This window comes from Phaenicophaeus curvirostris, chromosome Z (assembly GCF_032191515.1).
Source record: "Phaenicophaeus curvirostris isolate KB17595 chromosome Z, BPBGC_Pcur_1.0, whole genome shotgun sequence".
Taxonomy (NCBI): domain Eukaryota; kingdom Metazoa; phylum Chordata; class Aves; order Cuculiformes; family Cuculidae; genus Phaenicophaeus; species Phaenicophaeus curvirostris.
Window position 1 is genome coordinate 22743745 of NC_091431.1, and position 21670 is coordinate 22765414.

Below are 21670 nucleotides of genomic sequence, written 5' to 3' on the forward strand. Positions count from 1 at the left end.
TGATAAAAGTTGTACTATATATAAAGTTATATATTATAACCTGCAAGGGATGTGAGCTGGAAGAGAGAACCTCCAGTTCCTCACTCAAACAAGCTGCACTAGCCTGGAAACCCTCTGTAGGGAAACTTCCAAGAGTCTATCCAGTGTACATCCCAACTCCCTCAGGAAGTATTGACTTAGCTCCTCTTCAAGCCTTGATGACCCTAGTTTGAGAGTAAAAGTTGTTTGACAATTTGTAGTGCTGCAAGTACCCGATATAACAAGTCAGCCTGGGTGTTCATCTGTGGGCTGTTAGATCTGTGATTCTTTCTAATACTGACAATTCATGCCAACCCACATTTGGTAGGAATGAGTCAACTAAATATTCCTGGATTTGGTCTTCTTTGTTGAAGTGTCCTGAGATCAGGATTTGATTACTCAGCGCATTATTAGTTTTATTTATTGAGCTGACTGCTTTTCTTTTCTAGATGTATAAAGACATTTGAAGTGCAGTTCTCACCAGATGGAAGAGTGTACCAGAGAATTAATGCCAAAGACACAATATTCACTCTCTGGATCTACAGTCCAGGTAAGGCAAGAACAGATTTATTATTTAATCTGTTATGTTAATAGTGCCACTCAGGAGTATGTGAAATATCATTTAGTAACTACTGACGGTATATAGTGACATGCAATCCCATGACAAATAAGGGAACGTCCCTCCATTTAAGACCACATTCTCAGTGAAAGCCTTATTCTCAAGGACAATTGCTAATTGAAAACCAGCCATGAGGACATTGTGAGGAGTATTGCCATGACAAAGTTTCTTGTCACAGAAACCCAACCACTTGCAGCTGCAAGCCTGGCAGGCTCTGAGAAGCAAAGTAGCACTTTTGTCTTTATTCGTATCTGGTGTAGAAACATGCGGGGAGATAAAAAAAAAAAAAGAACAGAAAAAAATAGCTGCACGTGACCAGAACATGATGTTGCACTCTTGGTAGTAGACTCACAGCAAGGCAAGTCTGAGGTTTGGTCTCAGCCTGTCAGGTATTGGCCATGCCTTTGCCTAAATTAGTACAATGCTCTTGAGGTAAGGCAGTAGGAGCAGACTGCCTTATTAATACTTGTTTAGTTAAGATTGTCTAAGGACATGGCATCAACACACAAAAGAGTAGGAGGTCACATCCACGTTTCATGGAGAGTTTGGTCACATTCTGATTCTGAGCTGCTCTGGAGAAAGCTGCAGTTCTGCTCTCATCATGATGACCTGTCTCTGTTCCCATGCCCTTTTATGGCTTGGGAATCTGAAGCTATTGAGCTGCTTTGTTGTAAGAATAGAAGAGATCCTCCATTAGGACAGTTTATCATGGCTGTCTGAACACCTAGCCAAGGAGAGACTGCTCTTTTTGCTGTTTCCTTTAGCCCTGACTAGCTTGCCTAAGTTTTAGATGTTTCACGTTAGAGGGGAGCAAGTTTCATCTTTGTTAAAAAGGCAAAGCTTATCCCAGAGCCTGTGGTCATTATTTAAGTACAACGTAGATGTGATAGAACATACCTAGAAGAAAAACACTAAAAGAAGATAGTGGTGCCTTCTTTCAGTATTTTTTTTTGTTGTTTTGGAGTATTTTTCTTACCAAGTATGGTCTAATCCACAGTGTGACTGTCCAACAAGTAGTACTAATAAGCACTGATCAGAGTTGTGTGAAAGAGACCTTGCCTCAAGGAGATACTAGAAAGAGCAATTGAAAGAGTTCTTTGCCAGAAACACAATCTCATCATAGCTTGAAAACAGCTTAGTATCAGCAGTGGGTACGTAATAGGTTCAGAGCTATTATTGCAATGTAAAGGCTACACAGGTAAGCAAAGACTGTAAATTATGGCTAAAACAAATCTCTGAAATTAGGATTCATTATCAGCTAGTGCTACACATCTGGAACACCCAGCAAATTTAGTTGTTTGTTTCAAAAACATAAGATTGCTTGAAAAAAATCTCACATCTCAGCAGCCCTTACTGCTAGGTTTTCCTTCTTACTCATTATTTCTAGCATTCTTTTAGGAAAAAAAAATCATAAAGCAAACATAAAAATCAAGAAAATAAATGAGAAAAAAAAATTATGATTTTTAGGGGGTTAAATACCGTGGTAGTGAAGGCTATAGTCTTCAAACTAGATCATGTATGAAAACCAGCAGATCCACGGAACATCATCTCACGTACCTTTGGACCAAGTGGTGCTGCTTCGCGAGTTGAGCAGAGGGTTTTCAGTCAGCCTGCATGCTTCTTGTTCTGCTTCTTTGTTGGTCCTGTCCCCACATTACCTGTTCCAAGGCACAATTCAGGCAGGAAAGTAAGTCAGAAGAAAATAAATTAGTAGTTGTGGGTTGCAGGAGATGTCATTGATTTCTTCCAAAGGGGCTACTGCAACAGCAGTCGTCTAGCTGTACTTGCAGATCTTAATTAGGAGAGAGGGGTTCCCCACTGCAACAAAGAAAAAAAAAGCCAGTACTTGGCCATGAGGAATTTATGATCATTTTTAGTTAGGCAGACACAGACATGCTTACATAGGGTGCAGAACTGATTTCACCCCTTCCCCAGCACATTCCACAAACCTACTTTTTATAGGAGTGCCTGCCCCACATCCTCCACGCACCACAGGTGTCAGCCTTTCACAGTGACCATTTCTAACCTTTTCATTTGCAGGTAGCTCAGTCTCTGGCTTTTACAGAGTGTGTGCCGTTGACTACTGGGGGAAGGCAGGCCTGCCCTCTCTTCCTGTGAAGTATGTTGAAGCTTTCAGGTGACTCTGAAGAATGGTGTCCGGCTTGGTGACTACGTGGTGTATGGTCCCTGGTGTATGGTACAAATGACAACTCCCCAGCAAAATAAACTCCTCCCAAGCTGAGGAGGGAGTATCGAAAGGACCTGATGAAGCTAATGAGGAATGTGAGTTTGAAACTGCTACCCTTATTAACTCTTCAGAGCTCAAAAGATATCTTTATCAAGTAGCCACAACTGACAATGCAACTGGTACAATTTTAAGAGGCTGCCATAGGACTGGGATTCAGCTTAGTAACTAGGAATTAAGGAAATAAGTATTTATCATTCCCTGTTTTACACTGAGCAAGTGGCTGGAACAACAAAAGATTTATAGATGTTACGAACTGCAGCAGGAATGGGACTATTGCTTCACTGTATGCATGAGTGTGGCAGCCCAGGCACAAGGACTGTCTGAGAGTGAACCGCCTGCTTTACCTACCAGGCTGTCTTGACATAAGGGTTTGATGGAAAGACACACAGCACCCAGATGTGTTCGGAGCATGAAGTGGAGGATCCCTGCTTCCCTGCCAGTTAGTCACACATGCTCCAGTGGGTTATTTCAGAGCACTTGCCATATCTTCTAATCTATGAGATTCTTCACCCAGCTTTCTCTGCATTTGAGGCTGTTACTTGGATGCCGGAGCTATTCCCCTTGCACAGGCAGAGGGAGGAGTAGTGGCTCATCCTAAAAGGGGACGAACACACAGGAAGCACTGCCCTCCAGACCTCCCCACACTTTCTACGTTTTCCCTAACTCACCTGTTTGCACTGTGACTGTTAGCCACTGCCTCTTTGCAGTAGAGGCTCTAAACCTGAAAGCCCTTCATTCTGTGTATTACCTCTGCAGGCCTTTCAGCTAATGTCTATCCCAAGCAATGCCTCTCCTGTCAGACTGTAAGTGTCTAGAGGTCTGGCTTGCAGTGGCCAGGAGAACTCTGAAGTGCCTTTTGTGTTTTCGTATTGCAGGAGACCACACTCCTATAACACATCCTATAACAAGGCTGCTACTGACAACCAGTTAAGAAATTATTTAAGAACAGTTTGAGCTTCTGTGCTTTGCTGAGCATTTGCGCAAGCATGTGATGGCCTCAGATCTTGAGCTGTGGAACACCTCTGGCTGTCTTTGCAGCTGCCTAACGCTTTATGCAACAACAAAGTTTCCTGAAGTTGCAGGGGAGCTTTTTCACTCTCCCCTTTTCTCAGCTGGCACGGTTTCAAGTTGCTTTTAAAATGCTTGTAGAGGGAAGGATAATGCCAGTGAAAACAGTTGGAGTGTTTTCCCTAAGAGGAGCAATTTTGTCGCACAAACAAATCCCCTACTGCTCTCTTTGCTGACATCAGCCACCTTACCAGTGTAACAACAAAGACTGCATAGTTAACATTCAGGTCTCAGACAAAAAAAGCCAAGTTTGCACAGTAGGAGAGAGCTGAAGTACCTCAAATGGCCTCACTTCTACATTACTGGAAAAGAAACATACAAAAAGTCAGTATATATGAAATTAGGCATTGTATCTTCTTTCTTGTTAATCCTTCAGGTGCTTATGCGGAAAGTAACCCTTAAAAGATTCATTTTGTCACAGTACTCAGATGAAACATTTCTTGCCTTACTGAATAAAGTGTTTATCACATCCTAATCTGCCTATTCCTTGCCCATAAAAGCTAATTCAGAATAGAAAAGGGCCATCACTTAATCGATAAGTGTTCTCAGTTTCAAAAAAAGTTAGTGAGAAGTTCTACTTGGATGTTGATCGAAAAAATAGATTTGCAAGTTGTTATAACTACCCCTAAGTGAGGAATTGGAAAAAGCAGTCATGTGGTTTGTAACAAGCAATTAAATCAAATCTAGCAGTTAAGATATATTGTTTTGCCAGTATGAAGTGGAACCACAGGAAAAAAAGAGTTTTGGAAATATTTAAGTATATGTCCTTGAGAGATTTCAGTGCATCTGAAGCAGAGGAAGATACAGGAGCTCGAGAGGACAGTTTATCCAGTTAGGATATTTGAGTAGCCTTCTATGTTAAAACTCTCCCACATAGCAGTCTTTAACAAACCAAGTACTGTGCACTAGTTAAAGGTGTTTGAAAAAAAAACAAAGCATAACTGTTGCAAAGAGTATTCATCTTGCTGTGCAGGGATATGGTAGAAAATATGTAGGTGTGAAAATCATGAAAAATAGAAGATTAAAAATCACTGCCCTGCTCTATCTAGTAGACAAACTTCAATCATACCTCATACAAGTGAGGTCAATAATGGCATATATGAGGCAAATGACACAGAGCTGGTGAGTCCTGGTGGAATGTTTGGCTTTTGCAAAGCTGCGGAACATAGAATGACAATTTGCTTACTCTTGCACTGTATTGAAGTTTGTTGCTGTGGCAAGTAATTTGCTTTAGGGCAAGTTAGCATCTTTGAGAAGCTTTTAGGCTGGGTGTTCTGCTGGTCCAGGATTTCTGCTTCTCAGCTGTTACAGACATGAGGTTTGCAGCCGCATCTCTGAAATGGTTTGTAATTCTCATGCTTAAAAGTAAGAGTGCTGTCCTCTCTACAAGTTCAAGGTAAAATTCCATGCATTATTGTATTGCTTATTGAAGCTGCAAAAAAAAAGCAGAAATTTTATTTGCAAGGTCAGAGTTTATTATGTTGTAGATGCAAATAAGATTCAGTTTCTTAGGATCAAGTCCAGCCACTTTGAAAATCTGTCAGTAGGTCTCTTTTGCAGGGCTTCTACAGAAAACATCACCCAAAGTAGGGAAGACACAGTGCTTTTTCAGAAATTTTCCTGGCAGTGGCAAATGTACGTTGAAAGCAGAACTGACAAAAAAATGGTGCAGTGTCTGTCAGAAACAACATTTGAATATTCAGCAAGATTTTTTTTTCTTCTATTTTGCTGCTTTGGTATAAACTTACTTTAAACAGTTTCAGCAGAGAAGAGACTTCGATGTTTCCAGACTTGAATTTATTTCCAACAAAGTATAGAAGTTTTGGGCTGCCCTTATCTTTTTTAAAATTTAAAGTCTACAGAAAAATGCTATTTGAAACTTGGAACTTGAGTATTCTGTAACCGTGTGTCACTGGCTCTGTCTGATAGGGCTTCCAAAATTGCGTGTTTGTAACTCTACCATCTCCTCTGTTACAATGCTGTGATCAACAACCCCCCGCACAGCTTTAGTTTTCTAGAGTGCTGAATGTATGTAGTGTTAGGTGGGAGTAGCAGGTACTTTGTAGTGCCTTAGCATCAGAACCAAAACAAGGCTTCAGAGTGCTCAGGTATGTCTGTTGCTGAGCATAAATCCAACTAAGAAACCTAACTGCAACTGCAAGATGAGATTGCCTGCTCTTCAAACAAAACCTTCTGAGGCCTTGTAAAAATTTTTCAACTATTTGTTAAAATGAATGTCAACTAAGAGGCTTTCAAAGGAGCGTTTTATATTGTCTAATTGTACTGTATTCATTACCATCTTCTGTGCTACCCAGTAAAAACAGTTTTTAATCTTTCACATGAACCCTGTAAACACAGGATCTGATCACTGTGTTCTGGAAACGGCTTGAAACTGTTGTGTCAGGTTCTTAAGGTAGGAAAGATAGCTTGATTGGTGTAAGTTCCAACATTGCTTAAAAATGAAGCGTGAAGGGAATGTGACCATAAGAAATCTCAAGGCTGAAGTAGGAACTTAAACTCAGTTACCACAGTCCAGGGAAAACTGGTCTAACTCAGCATAATATCGTAGCGTCAAATTGCAGGACTTTCTGTGTCCTTGCTGGGAGGAGGTTCACTGGTGTGTGAAGGACAATATCCTTGCAGAGTGTCTCCTGCTGTTGCACAGTTGTGGACTTTCTGCCAGCACCAAAGGACCTTCTGAGGACAAAACAACAGTTCTTTTCATTTGTAAGTAGCTTTTTCTTTTCTCTTGGTACTGGAAAGTCCATGCGGGACGTAAATGATGACTTGGGACCTATACACACACTTAAATCCAGGAATAATAGACTGTTTCTCATCACCCAGCTCAAACAACAGACAGAAGTGTGTCTGCTTGTAGACATACACTACATGATGTATGTTGAACTCAATAAAATAACAAGAGAAGTGTAAATTGGATCAGAAAACACCTGCCCTACCCCATCTCGTCTTTCACATTCCTGCAGTCAGGGGAGAACAACAGATAGGAACCTAACTCCCATCTTTTTCTTAACTCACCAGATTATATGATGAGGGCCTGCAAGCAGTGCTGACGGGAACATGTTCCCCAAATTCCTCTGAGAACAAGGCAGGTTCCTGGGGCATATGTAGCCCTGTGGTGTATTCTCCCAAAACCACCACTATCCTGCAAGCCTGGATGCGTAACCTTGTGGGGCTGAAGAGGGATATTGCTGCTTAACTCATCTGGACAGACTACACCAAGCACAGTAAGGATGCACTTGATCCTGCATTCAGATCCTTCTTGCTAGAACTTGCATCTTCTCTGGTCATACTGTTATTGTAATTATAGACATTAAAAATCACACTTCTATAGGACTGGTAGTATTGGTCTGGATGTCCTGAACAAAGGCCAGGCTCCTTCAGCTAAGCATTTGCATTGTCTAATCACTTGTGACAGAAGTCCTAAGTTCACAGATCTCCACCCCAGTAATTCCTAATGAAAGTAGAGCAAGTGGAGAACATTCAGTCAGTGCACTGACCTTGCACGTAGTCCAGCACGAAAGGCTGGTATTTTTCAACACTCGGTAGTCTCTATGTGGTTTTTTGTTTGCATTGCCTGCTGTGTTCTTCTGTCTCTGTCCTTAGATTTAGATGGAAGTTCACTGTCCTGTTCCCTGTCAGGGTAGTTTTCCCCAAACTAGAAGAGCAAGGAACACCTTTATTTGATGATGGCTGAGTCTTAGGAGACCCACCTGGAGAGCCTGGGAAACAAGCTTGAGATACTCCCCTGCATCCCTAGGATACTGCCTCTTGTGTTGGAGAAGAGTCTTTAGTAAACGGGTTTTATGCTTCTTCCAACAGATGTAGTAGATAATCAGTGGATACTATAGAAAGGACTGTGCAAGCATTGTGAGGAATCACAGAATCACAGAATAACCAGGTTGGAAGAGACCCACCGGCTCATCGAGTCCAACCGTTCCTATCAAACACTAAACCATATCCCTCAGCACCTCGTCCACCCGTGCCTTAAACACCTCCAGGGAAGGTGACTCAACCACCTCCCTGGGCAGCCTGTTCCAGTGCCCAATGACCCTTTCTGTGAAGAATTTTTTCCTAATGTCCAGCCTAAACCTCCCCTGGCGGAGCTTGAGGCCATTCCCTCTTGTCCTGTCCCCTGTCACTTGGAAGAAGAGGCCAGCACCCTCCTCTCTACAACCTCCTTTCAGGTAGTTGTAGAGAGCAATGAGGTCTCTGCTCAGCCTCCTCTTCTCCAGGCTAAACAACCCCAGCTCTCTCAGCCGCTCCTCATAAGGCCTGTTCTCCAGCCCTTTCACCAGCTTTGTTGCTCTTCTCTGGACTCTCTCCAGAGCCTCAACATCCTTCTTGTGGTGAGGGGCCCAGAACTGAACACAGTATTCGAGGAGCGGTCTCACCAGTGCCGAGTACAGAGGGAGGATAACCTCCCTGGACCTGCTGGTCACGCTGTTTCTGATACAAGCCAAGATGCCATTGGCCTTCTTGGCTACCTGGGCACACTGCTGGCTCATGTTCAGTCGGCTGTCAACCAGCACCCCCAGGTCCCTCTCCTCCAGGCAGCTTTCTAGACAGACTTCTCCTAGTCTGTAGCACTGCACAGGGTTGTTGTGCCCCAAGTGCAGGACCCGGCGTTTGGCCTTGTTAAACCTCATGCCATTGGTCTCAGCCCAGCGGTCCAGCCTGTTCAGATCCCTTTGCAGAGCCTCCTACCCTCCAGCAAATTGTCACTTCCACCCAGCTTAGTGTCGTCCGCAAACTTGCTAAGGGTGCACTTGATGCCTTCATCCAGATCATTGATGAAGACATTGAAGAGGGCTGGACCCAGCACTGAGCCCTGGGGAACCCCACTTGTCAGTGGCCTCCAGCTGGATTTCACACCATTTCCCACCACTCTCTGGGCCCGGCCATCCAACCAGTTTTCCACCCAGGAGAGTGTGCGCCTGTCCAGCCCAGAGGCTGACAGGTTCTCAAGCAGAATGCTGTGAGAAACTGTGTCAAAGGCTTTACTGAAGTCCAGGAAGACCACATCCACAGCTTTTCCCTCATCCAGCAGCCGAGTCACTTTGTCATAGAAGGCGATCAGGTTAGTCTGGCAAGACCTGCCTTTTGTGAACCCATGTTGACTGGGCCTGATCACCTGGTTCTCTTGCATGTGCATGTTTAGGAAGCTGTTTTATATTGTAGTGCTCACTCAGTATCAGCCTTGTGCTGCACACCTTTTGAAAGTCTAAAGAGCAGGGACTGTTCAGCTTGGTTGTCAGTCCCTCCTAGGTAACTGTAACTTGGAAAAATTTGTGTTGCTGATAAACTGCTGGGTTCAGCAGGGTCCCGGGGGTGTTCTGAACTGGTAATTTTTTTTTTCATAGGAAAAATTCAAAGTGAATGTGATTTTACTACAGGCAGTGGATAAGATATATCATTAATGCTGACTTTTTGTACATGGAGTTGTCTAGATACTATTTTTCTGGTTCCCACTATCTATGAAATGCTTGTCTGTAAGACCTGTTTGTTCAGTATCTTTCAGTTCTATAACTCTCAGATACTGAAGGTTGCACTGCGAAGGCAGTGGTGAGTAAATTACTGTCTACGCCAATCGCAAGGGAAGTAAATGCTCATTTAAAGCAATGTCTCAGTGTTATTCGTTCAGGGGCTTATTAGAAATACTCTGTGCAAACTTTTGAGTATTCAAATGAGCCAGAAATAACCATAAGATATTAGCAGGCAGCAAGGATCTTCCTATCAGCCTAGTCTCAGTGTCAGTTGTTCCAGAGGATTTCCTGGCTTCGGGCTTCAATGAGAAATGCTGGTGCATGAGGTACGTTGTGTATGCCAGGGCCCTGCAGGCACCTACAAGCCTTCATTGCTTTGTGCAGTCTCACCTGGGACCTTCACCTGCACACCCCTTGCCCCTGGTCTACAAACCATCTTCAGTTCAGCCCAGGTCCCTCCTCCTTGGGAGCTTTGCTGAAGGTAGCCCTGCCTCTGAGTCAGTCACCAGTCCTGTTTCTGGCCAAAGCCACCTTGCAGGCACACTATGGTGCCTTGTCACCATACATTTGCCTAATGATCAGCACTGTCAGGGGTCCTCTCCTTGTCATCACCGCTGCCCTGCTCCCCTCCTTGGTGCTGGGAGGGACATGACGGCCTGTGCCAGGGCCACCCTTAACTGCTGTCTCACCTCTTCTCAGTGAACGGCTCAGCATTTCCTGCTCCCTAGCAGGAGGGCAGGTGACAAAAAGCAGTTCCAGATATGTTTTTATTTAAAAACTTTTATTGACAAATGCCACATTAGATATTCCCCTGAAAATTCAAATATGAATACTGTGTCGCAGTCTACAAAATCCCAACATTTTCAAGTGTTTTTCAGGAAAGACATTCTAGTCCATACTATGATTTTCTTTTTTCATTACCTGAGTGGCAACTTCAAGACCAAGAGGTCTAGATTCTGTGCTTAGGATCAGAAGTGTGCTTTTAGCAGGCCCCTGGAAAGAAAGAAAAGTAAACTTTAGTGCTTGTAAGTAAATTTGCAAAGTACTTTAACAGCCTTTTAGTCTTCAGTGAAGCTGTAGCTACAACATTCCTAGGGTACTTCTGAACCAAGATGAGAATGGGAGAAGTGCAAAAGTTGCTGTTTGCATTGCTCTGTGTCTGCTGACATAGAACTTGTGCAGCCTTTGCTAGTACCAGCTAGCTGTGTGTTTTCAGCTTATGTGAGCACCTAAGCATGGGCCCACAAACCAACTACCCTCCCTCTGCTACACTAAGCAATATGGAAGATCTTGGGGCAGGTGTGCCCTTACCAGCCCCAAAACCTTGGATGATGCCAGCACTTGCTCTGTAGTGAAGGACTGTCTCACAATGATACACTGCTCAGGAGGTTTTAGCAGTTCTCTCTTGTCTAGCGGTGCAGAACACATGTTACTCTGGCAATCCTCCAGTCCAGGTCTTCAGGCCAAGCTTAGGAAAGGACCAATCTCCAGGAAAGGCAGTGTGCATGTATAGAGTGTTGGCACTCAACTGTCGACAAAGGGTAATTTCTGCCCCCAGCATAGCCCTAAAAAACTATCTGCTTATCTCACGAACAGCCCATGAGGTAGAAAATCAGCTCCCATGTCTCCAGAAAAAAAAAAAGTTATCTCAAGATGGGCTTTAGACATGCTCTGTTCACACGTAGGTGGCACAGCTCTTGACTCCCAATGCCAGCAGACACAGTCAGAACCGTGGCTCAGCTGCTCAAACTGTCCGGGACACAAATCATGGTGGAGCTAAGAAGGATGAGGGTGGTCTTTCCTGGAGGCAGCTTCTCATTTCCTGGAGGACACTGAATGGACCTAAGGTAAGACGCTGTTACCCAGATAGCCAAGACAAGCACTTCCAAGTCCAGAAACACCATGCTGATATCCTATCCTATCCTATCCTATCCTATCCTATCCTATCCTATCCTATCCTATCCTATCCTATCCTATCCTATATCCTTAGAGGTATTTAAAAAGCAGGTAGATGAGGTACTTAAGGATATGGTCTAGTGGCAGATAGGTACAGTTGGACTAGATGATCTCAGAGGTCTTTTCCAGCATGGTGATTCTATGCTTCTATGATCCTATCCTATCCATCTATTAGCATCACAAAGCTGATCTTCCTTTGGTTAGTGTGTCAGTTTCTGCACACCGGATTTCTATAAAGGCAAATATAAGGCTGTAGAACCGTCCTGTAACAGGTTCTCTCCTTCACGCAGACTTCCCTTTGCAGCTATTTCTTGTAAGATATGATGTTTAAAAAAGGTTGCTAAAAGAGTACAACTTGGATTGCTGCGGTTCTGTTGCATTTACAGCAAGTGCAATCACCTACTCTACAAGCTGTCAGTGCAGCCGTTCCAATGAGGTTGCTAATTAGCCCAAAGTACCTGACTGAAGCACAGGCTGGAACTGGCCAGACATGCAGATTTCCTCCTGCTTCTGACGCACAATGCGCTGAATCGCTGGCGGGAGGCCACGGGGGTTGCGTGAGAAGATCAGGGAATAGCCATCATCACAGGAACCATCCTCCTTTAGACTGCGGCAGGCATAGGTAATGGCATAGTTATCATAGTCGGTGTCAATCACCCAGTAATTATCCCCTGAAACATTAGAACACACATATTTGTCACAGTCAGCAAAACAGAGCAGAGGTGGACACAGTCATTCTGTAGGAAAACAGCTAATTTCAGCATTCCAGCAAAGTATCTAAAGTCATATCTCACATCCAGCTTATCTCTACACCATTAAGTGTCTAGGCAGATGTAAGCTATCGACCAACACTGTGGGACTGCAGAAGTTCACTCACCACCACTGGAGAGGTAGCTGGCCAGGCCCTGGTAAGTCATGTACATTTTTGCTGGAGTGGCTGGGTCAGGTACTGTGTACTGAGCAGCCATGTCAGCACAGATCACCCAGAACCTGCAACAAGATCCATGAGATTGAAGGCAAATCTGTGGCATATTTTCAAAAGAGTGTCCTGCATCTAGGACTCAGGCCAGGACCAGGCTACGGTTCAGCACAACTTCATTCGTCATAGGTATGGTCCTTCTTAATGCAGAGTCACAGTTTGCCAGCGAGTAATGCAAATCTGTGGCAACCTCCTCATCACTGACAGTACATTGGTGCTCTCTGGTCCCACCTCTCTGCTGCGCAACTGTGCTGCAGGTAGGGTGGTGTTCTGACCCTCCTTCAGCTTAGCAGGCTTTTTACCACTCATTTCTGTTCAAGCAAATAGCCACCAAGCAAAATGACGCTTGTCATTTCTTGGCTCCCTGATGTCAGTGTGTAGAGTGAGCTGACTTGCATTTGGGTTCATTTGGGCTCATCTGCTGTGTTCCCAGGTGGAGCCAAGGAGTTGGCTCTCCTCTCCCTAGCACTTCCTAACTCTGTTGGCACAGGGATTTCTGTTACAAGCAAGGAAATACTTACAACCACTCTGCTGTCCAAACAATTTAAAGGCCATTCACACAGCCGGTGGGAACCCTATAGGGTATGGCCTATCTTTATTGCCCATTTCTTCTGATGCCCTTCTCTGGTTGGCGTCTGTTCACTTTGAATACTACCTTTGTCTTAGCACAGTTCATCAGGCACTAGCTGGATTTGTGAAACAGTGGAAGGGTCTTCACTCCTTACCTTGCACAGGTTGCACTTCTCCTTTACCCTGCCATTGCAGAAATTGATTCCTAGCAGCCCTGAAACCTCACTAGATTTCTGAAAAGTCCTTTTGGGAATCATCCCACACACACTGTATGCCATGCCTGCAAAGATTCATTTGCCCCATCCCAAAAAATCCTGGAGTGCTGTGCTTTTAAGATTTACAAGGTTCATAGTCACTTGCTCTACTCCATTATTTATGCAGTTCTTGGTAGTTAATGCACAACAGAACTATTGTTAACCTACGGGAAGCCCCATTTTTTCTTTTCTATGCTCAGAAAGCTATTTAATCTTTTTATGTGTTGCAATTCCTTGTAGTAACCATGACCAACAGTCAAAACTCTTAAGCTTCCTTCCATCTATTTATTCAGACATCACAATGGCATCCCAGAATTGACCATTTTCCTCAGAAGTCTATTCAGTACTGTTTTGAAAGGTGTGTGAAAGCAATGCTCACTTACACACCTCTCATTCCCCTGAACCTCTCAATGAAATCAGAGCTGCCCTGTCCTCACAGCCCCACAGGCTTCGCCAGTTCCTCTCTCTTGGTTGCAGTTAATTTACCCAACCACTCCTTAACTCAAGGCCTTACTTTATAATTTAATTTATGCAGTAGTTTTGTGATGGACTCAGACCAGAACCAGGCTGAGAAGTAACCCAGGACTTTTAAGTGTCTAACCTCTGGCATCTAATGTATTACCTTGACTGAGCTTCCTTTTTTGACAAAGAAAACCTAGTCATGTTGTGTGCTCAGGATGGATCACCATCCATGTCCCCCTTCTCTAGTACTTCGTGGCAGCAGCTAGAGATGAAAGTCAAGAGAGCTCACCCAAAAAGCTTCACTCTGCCTTTGGAAGATGCTGTCATTGTTCCATCTTCCTCCACAGTATACTCAGCAGAGATGTTGTCCTGAAGGAAAAGGCCTTCTGGATCCTTCTTGGCCAGGGCATACCATTTCCCTGCATACTAACATCAAAGACTGTTAATATCTGGACTATTAACCATGGCAAGATAAGCACAAAAGCATTTTTGTAAACATAGTGCCCTTCTAACTATTCATTGCCTGGCCTGTGGAGAAAGTGTGAGTCTGTGTGTCTGTGTAGCTCAGGGGTCCCACTATGCTGTCTGTTGTACCCTTGCCTCTCTGCCAGAAGCGGTGGGTCTAGCAGCTTTGCACTTGTGTGTGCGCATGTACTCATTGTCACATGAGACATGCCTGTCAGAGTGACCCCACGCTGAAAGCTTCTCCCGTCTGCTGGGGGTCAGGCCGGTTCTTCCCTGTTTGTGTTCAGGGCCTTGCTTTTCCACAGAAGATGCCAACAAAAACACCATATGGAAGACAGAAAGTCCTTAGCAAGTTGGCTGGAGACACTTTTGTGGTTCCCAGGAGCCACATTTGATCTCTGATGTTGAAAGACTACTCAGCAAAGCAGAAAGCAATGGCTCTATGCACTAGGAAGAGGAAAGGATGTATTTGGGGGACTAGCAGCAAGGGGAAATAAGATGAGATTAAGAAGAAGAAAAATTCTAGGAAACAATGGGTCCACAAATATATACAAGTAAAATGAAAACAAGATCTAAACAGATAACTGACAGACAGAAAGGCCCTCAGAAGTTACAATTATCAGTAGAAGTACTGAGGAAAGCAGAGCACGGCTGTGTTAAATTTGATATTTCAACAGAACTAATGAGATATGTTTGGCAAGTTAAATGCTTAAGCCTGAAACAGAGTCCATAATCCCCAAATACAGGAGCCTGAGTAAAACTTTGACTTTTTAAAACTGGGATGTTTCCAGCAAAGCAAATCTTGTATAGAGGAATTGCTGGCTCCACCTGAGCTCTGTCTGGAAGGGATGTTTCCTGAGGGACAGTCAAAACACGTACTGGCACACTTGTTTGGACCTTTCCAACACCAAGTTAGCCTTGATTTCTGTCTGACAGGCAAGTGCCCCAGGCACGTGTTTAGACTTTCTCTCTGATGGGGGTTTGTATTGTTTCATTGATGAGATGGCTTAAAGCTGAGATTTATACTGAGTTTCAAACTCACAGATCATGTCTAACAGAATAATATCCTTAACTTTCAAGGACAGGTTTACCATAATGCTTAGAAGGTTAAACAGTAGTGAGATAAGCAAACTACAGGAATAATGTCTGTGAGACCACAAATGAAAAGTTAACTTCTTGGTGAGAAACCCCCTTAGATTAATGCAACCCATCACCTGGAAAAAAATATGTATGAATAATATATTTCATCATATATTTATATGAAACTTCTTCACATATACTGTTGAAGTAACCATAATTACCCTTTTTGGATCAAAATTGTCTTTCACAGAGAAAGACTCCACAGCACAGGTCTGAGCTAGGCTATATTCAATAGCGGAGAAGATTGAGGCCAGGAAAACATACTGTGCATATTTCATTCTGCAAGACAAAAACAGACAGCTTTATTTCATGCAGTAGGTGTGAGTAGCTAGTGCTGTGCCTATAGATACATTCCTCTTATTTTCAAAACCAGTTTCTTTCCATACCGAGTAGACTGCCAGCTCCTCCAGTGAGAAATTACTGCATCATTTGTGGTGCCTGAATCCAGCCAAAACTGAGCATCAACAGTAATTACTTTGCAAGAGCATTTTTATTGTTTGTAGCAGTGTAGTGGTTCATTGTTTTTTTACATTATAAATCAAATCTGACTCTGGATAAGGATGGTAAGAATTCACTAAAATTTGATTTTGTAAAAATTTTTGTTTTCACAAGAAGAGTAATGTTCTGATGAGCTCTGGTAAAGCACTGTAGGTTGTAAGGATGTTGTTTCTAAATATTTCATGGTGAATGTCCACTTCACTGTCAAACTAACAAGGACATGTTCTTTATGACCAGCTTTCTTCACCAAAACAGCTGTCTACTCTAATGGCAAAAGATGTTTTGGTATTGTCTGACCTCAGATCATTCCCTCTACAAATATGACATAATAGTCAGTCTCCAGGGTCTTGATCTACCATAGCAGCACACCCACAAGGTGGCCATGCCTTTATCTGTCTCCTTGGGTATCCCAGCTCATCTGTATCCCAGGATATTTGTTGCTTACACTTTTCAAGGAGAGCACATGCATATATATTCTTGCAGAGTATTTGATGTTGAATACCTCTTCTGATGTCAAGATAAAACACCTGAAACTTGCCTGCAGCATCCAAGCTGAGCTACCAACCCAGGATGTTCAAACACCCAAGCAGCTACTTTGTTCCCAGCTGCTGCCATGTAAGCGGCACTTCCCTGCTGCAAGAGATATTAATCTGGCCCGGCTCTGCTGAAGAGAGACTTACCTGTTGGGGTAGAGATGTTGGAGATCTCTGAGACTACTCTGCTTCAATCTTTGGGCTACAGTCAGCGGGAGAGTTTTGTGTCAATTGCCCTCCAGCTGCCTTTAAATAATGAATCTGCAAAGTCACTAATTGGTTATATTTGGTCGTGTGGCTGAATAAAACACTTAATCTTGGATAATCCATTATGTAAAAACCAACTGTAATCCTCACACTGGTCTGTCTGACTGTTATACTAATACAAACACAGCTTTTACATAATGGAAAAAGCTGCCCAGGAAGCTAATGAGTCTGCTGATGTGATTGTACCACACCTTTGTCTCATTGAAGTCTTTCTACTTCTAACACGTGTTAGGAGAATAAGAACAGATCATTAACCAGAGAAACTCGTGGACTACACATACTCACCTGCATAGGCAAGTGTTCATATTTTATTTGACAGCTTGCATGGGGTAGATGTATAATTATGTTTTCCAATATCTACATCATTAAATTAAGGTGATCTTGGCAAGAGCAGAAAGAACTTATGTATTATCTACTGGCAGGAAAGTGTAAAAATAAAGATTTTTGCCTTCATGTTCACACCAAAATCTGGGAGTCCCCAGTTCTCCTGTGCACAGAAACATCTTTATATGTATTCTTCCCAGCTCATCTTGTTAACTTATCCAGTTACATAAATACTATCTCTCTCCTTCCCAAGATGTTTTTCCTATAAGACTTCCGCACACAAAAAAGCACACAAAAAAATGAGAAGAAAGGCATGGCTAAAACCCATTTTTGATAGCAAACTGTGCCTGCTGTTCTTTAAGTTGCCCCAAGTGCTCAAAGAATTTTCCCCAACTGCAAAGGTTGCCCATGTCCTCTTTCTACCCAGGCTCACCTGGAAGACTGAAGACTTCAGACACTCATCTAGGTGTTCCTAGCACTGACAGTTACTTTTCCCACTGGGCTTCTGGGTGCCGGGGAGCCTTGGACATACATGTTAGGGATGACTTTACATTTCCTATGGAGTAAGCCCAGGGAGTCCTGAACTTCCAGGTTCTGATCCAACAATCTAGGCATTTAGAGTATGGATAAAGTCTCTTTATGTAATGAACATGCTGCAGAGATCCCTTTTAGCCACTTTCCCAGGAATTCCTGAAGAGAAGCACACAGCCTGAGCCCATAGCTAGTGTAAACTGTGTTGCTTTCCAGGCGTAGTGTTTAGGGTTGCCCCTTCTGTGGGAAAGACAGTCCTTGTTTGCTGCCAGAGGAAACTTTGTTTTGGCCTCAGTGCATCTTCCAGTCACATTTTAGAAGGAGGCAATGATATTTCAATTTCTGGCTGTGGAACTCTGTGGCTAGACAGCGTAATGTGTGATGGTCCCTCCTTCTCCCTGTGCATTTTGGCTGGGTTTACCTAGGGACACCTGGACCTGGAAGTGTGAGGAGATGGCACACACCTGGCCACCTCAATGAAACACTGGTTGCTTCATGTCCTGGACAACGTAGATCTGCTTCATCCTGCCTGGACCCCTTGGCCTGGTTTTATAGAATGGTGCCAAACAGCCATTTGCCAAACTGATTTCTCAGCTACAGTTTTCTGCTCATCATATGTACCGTGCTCCAAGGATGAGCGGGGTCCCTGAAAGGATTGCAGAGCACTGATGGCCTTCAGCACTGAGTGATGATAACCAGATCTGGTAGTTCAGGCACAGCTTGTTACCTGTGGCCTTGAGCAGACACTGGGCTGCCTACCTCCAGCTCCCCTGGCATCTTCTTTATAAGCAGCTTCTACTTCATTTAGAAGAAAAAGGAAAATCAACAGAAAGCCCATTTAATTTCTTTGAAATGCTTGAACACTTAAAGAATGTCATAAAAAGCAACTCCTTAAATTACATTTTGAGGGCTAGATGCCCACTAGATTTTCAAAGGACTTTCTCCTGACACTGAATCCCAGTGCAGAAGTGTGCTTTTCTATCCCAATATGGGGATATGAGACAGAAAAACTGCAGTGTTTTCTGTAAATTAGAAGGGCTTCAAAACATTTACCACTTCATCTGTTTCCAACAAAACAGATTAGTTTATGTCCATGTGAGACATAGGTGACGCTTGAAGCCATGCTTAGGTGACCATTTAATCCCCTGGGGATTAAAGACATGCTAATAATAGCTAATCACAGCACAAGATTTTGGTTGGTAACCATAACATCTGTCACTGCATTATTTTCAGTTTTGAGCAAGAAGAAAACAAAATCAAACTAACCTTCATTTTCACAGTATTATGGTAGTTTGTTCTGGAAAAAAAAAAAAAAAAGGGAGCATGGAAGTACTAAAGTGTATTCCTGGGCATGTTAACTTTGATGTACCATGGAATCTGTCTCATGAAAACAAAGCTGCACTGCAGGAGCTGGTTGTCAGAGAAGATATCCAAGGGCTTGTTCCAGACCTGCTCAGAAAAACTCACTGTTTTTTAACAGAAGAGGTGGCCTGACCAAAAAAACACACATGCCATGTACTGGATTCAGCAAAAGAGCAAGGGGTAGTTTTAATGGCCTGCAGAAAATAGGTATGCAGATGAGTTGAGTAACCTTATTTTCTGCCATATCCTATGAAATACAGCAGCAGCAGTTTTGCATTTCCTACCCCTAGAACCCACCTACCCACCCCACCCCCCTTCTGCCTTATTATTGGAATAAGCACTGGGTAAACTGCCCCAGGAATTACTGCAACAGCACTGCAGGTTCAGATTTAGCAACATGTGCTAGCTCAGCAGCCCATGGCACAATATGAGATCTCTAAATAGACTCCTGAATCAGGCATTAAGTTCCCTGCTGTCCAGCAGACCATCAAATTGTGGGCTTGTTTACCGTGCTGGAAAACAACTACATGTAGATGCATTTTTACCGACCTTTCACAGCTATTGTAGTTGTTACTGCAATGTAAGTTGGGAGGATTTCCTGCTCTAGGTTTAGAGCTAATTTTTGCTGCTGAGGATGCAGGGTTTCCTTCCAGGGTGAAACATACCTGTCCCTGCCCTGCTGGAGGACGTGTGTCTCAGTCCAAGGTCTGCCAAGGACTAAGAGGACAGGGGTAGCTTGCTGTACTCCCTCACCAGGGTAGGAGGCAGAAGAAAGTCTTTCACACAGTGACACACCACATGAAGGCCATTGGCTACGAGATTCTCAGTTTCTGTGACTCTGCTCAGAAATGCTGATCTTTCCCAATGAAGAGAGTGATAAAATACAGATGAAGCTGAAATCATTTGAAGTTTGATCCCTTGTCGTTCAAGGGTAAAGTTATTGGGTGTGTTACATCATTAGATAAAAAGGCATCATAAATCACTGCCTTTTTACTTTCAAGGTGCCATTCAAACGCGTCACAGCTATAGATGACATAAACTGAAAGGCACTTTTTCCTTCTGAACTACGGTAGTGCCATTTCTGCTAAACGTATTGAGTGAAAATTGGTAGAGCTGGGGCTCACATGCTTTTATGCACACAACACATTGCAGGCAAAGACAGACACAAGTGTCCTCCAAGCTTGCAAGTGGAAACAGGAGGTTGCCCAAAGCCTGGAGGAGTCAAGGATCCTCAGCTCTTCTGCTGCAATGGGTAGCCAGCCAAGGGCATGGTTTTGTCAGGGCTGTTGTCAAAGGCTTGTCAGCAAAACTAAGTTACAGAGTCTCTCCAAAACCCTTCAGCATCTTGCCACCTGGGCAGCACAGGGAGAAGGCAGAACTGGCGACAAAATCTCCTGAAGTGATATTTAAACATATAGAGATCTGCTGGCCAAAGAGACAGATCAGTTGCTGTGCGGTTTCCTGGTTTCTGCACAATTGCGTGGAGGATGTTTCCAGCTTGTTCAGTGAGCTGCTGGGTTTCACTCTCTACGCCACGGCAGCTTCCCTCATGGCCTGTGCCTACTCTGTATTGAAAGACTGTACAGACCTGAGAAAATCTGATGAAAAAGTGAACTTTTTTGGCCATCAGATGAACAGCTGTGTTTTTTGTTGTTGTTTTCTAGTATTTACTACTAGGCATACCATTGGTGTATCTATACATGTAGCCAGTATTTACTACTGGAACAGCCCATTTGCAGACTTTGGCAGGTTTATTCATTTTAATCACAACACTTGCTTAAAGATACTATACTTGCCTTTTTATGCCAACCTGCTAGCTTCTGGAGGGCAGACAGTAGCCCTTTCAGCATGGGAAGCTTGAACAGCCTGCCTTTTAAAAGAGGGCAAAGAGGATGGCACACACAAACATGAGCAGAGTTCATCTGTCTATGGTTAAGGTCTTTGAGCTTGAAAACAGCCATAGGGTGTCTCCATGGCCTAATCCTATTCTTCTCCTAGGAGAAGGCAGGAGGAAGGAGGTTGCTCCCTTCAGGTAGACAGAACCCCTGCCACATTTTGCAGTGAGGTACAGACCAGAGCTTATTTTATCCCTGGTGTTATTCCCAGGATGCCTTCCAAAAACAAGAGGCACAGAGAATGAGAATATCCCTGAGGGTACAAATCATACATGTAGTATTCTAAGTCTGGTTCCTTTTCTGTTCATACAACAGAAGCAGCTTAACACCAAAAATGCAGAAATAAATCTATAGGCTCTAACTTCTTGCAAAGCATGATGTAACAGCAGAGTGTATGTCCTCCAGCACATATAGCAGGCAGTAAGTGCTGCCTTCATATTATTACTCCAGATTACTCCAATGGGATATTTACAGCTCCTTACATGGCATGCATCTCAAAGTGCTTTACAAAAGTAATACTGCTGGCACAGAGCTTGAGTAGTTCTGGATAAGCCAGGATGTCCATGCTTGCCCTGAGGATGGATTTAAAAGCTAAAACCAGAAGCACAAATTACCAAAGCCATGGGAATCTGTATATGCATGCAACCAAAGGCTGCTAGCCAGGCACCTGGCTTTACTGAGCATTAAGGGACACAGTTTCCATCTGCAACAGAAGGTGGAAACAGACTAAGGAGGGAAGATTTATGGCAGCACCTCTCTGCACTCCAAGGAGTGGGCAGTTGTGAACATGAGGCTGATTAGTGAGTCAGAGAACTAGAGAATAAGCCAAAGGCTTTCACATATAATTGCATTTCAGCTTTTTATCTCTGCTTCCTCTGTGGGAGAAAAGGATGGACTTCCTTATATTGCTTTGGAAAAGGGAAAAGAACTGTAAGGGATTTTTTCTAAGCTATCAAAGATGATGTATTTTTTTTTTC

General features: G+C 43.5%; 3 protein-coding genes across 5 annotated transcripts in view; 1 reads left to right on the top strand and 2 right to left on the bottom strand.

Moving 5' to 3' along the window:
• SLC26A1 (solute carrier family 26 member 1) overlaps window positions 1-2799 on the bottom strand; it is a 34613-nt gene extending 31814 nt beyond the window's left edge. Inside the window, exons 1-2 of the mRNA XM_069880676.1 lie at window positions 2664-2799; window positions 2195-2295 (exon numbers count right to left, since the gene is read on the bottom strand). The gene's annotated coding sequence lies outside the window, so the exon portion shown is untranslated. The remainder of the gene's footprint in view (window positions 1-2194; window positions 2296-2663) is intronic.
• Window positions 1-4764, top strand: part of IDUA (alpha-L-iduronidase) — a 46007-nt gene extending 41243 nt beyond the window's left edge. For both annotated transcript variants that reach the window (XM_069880678.1, XM_069880679.1), the window contains 2 exons: window positions 468-568; window positions 2678-4764. In XM_069880678.1, the coding sequence (XP_069736779.1) occupies window positions 468-568; window positions 2678-2778 (202 nt within the window). In that variant the 3' untranslated portion in view covers window positions 2779-4764. The remainder of the gene's footprint in view (window positions 1-467; window positions 569-2677) is intronic.
• Window positions 4765-10221: 5457 nt separating this feature from the next.
• Window positions 10222-16591, bottom strand: LOC138733275 (purpurin). Of its 2 annotated transcripts, XM_069880330.1 has the most exons (6): window positions 16462-16591; window positions 15445-15562; window positions 13968-14104; window positions 12291-12403; window positions 11872-12084; window positions 10222-10450 (listed from the first exon to the last, which is right to left on the bottom strand). In XM_069880330.1, the coding sequence occupies exons 2-6, from the start codon at window positions 15559-15561 to the stop codon at window positions 10440-10442; spliced, it is 591 nt and encodes a 196-aa protein (XP_069736431.1). In that variant the 5' UTR covers window position 15562; window positions 16462-16591; the 3' UTR covers window positions 10222-10439. The 2 variants fall into 2 exon arrangements, with proteins under 2 accessions (XP_069736431.1, XP_069736430.1); XM_069880329.1 differs by lacking the exon at window positions 10222-10450 and having other exon boundaries at window positions 11843-12084.
• Window positions 16592-21670: the final 5079 nt, after the last annotated feature.

Bases quoted from the DNA above. Each gene is read 5' to 3' on its own strand.
- LOC138733275 (XM_069880329.1), bottom strand. From the start codon at position 15,561: ATGAAATATGCACAGTATGTTTTCCTGGCCTCAATCTTCTCCGCTATT. The intron at 14,105-15,444 runs GTAATTATGGTT...CTTTGATGTTAG, and splicing joins ACAATTTTGATCCAAAAAGG to TATGCAGGGAAATGGTATGC. The intron at 12,404-13,967 runs GTGAGCTCTCTT...ATCTTGTTGCAG, and splicing joins GGCAGAGTGAAGCTTTTTGG to GTTCTGGGTGATCTGTGCTG.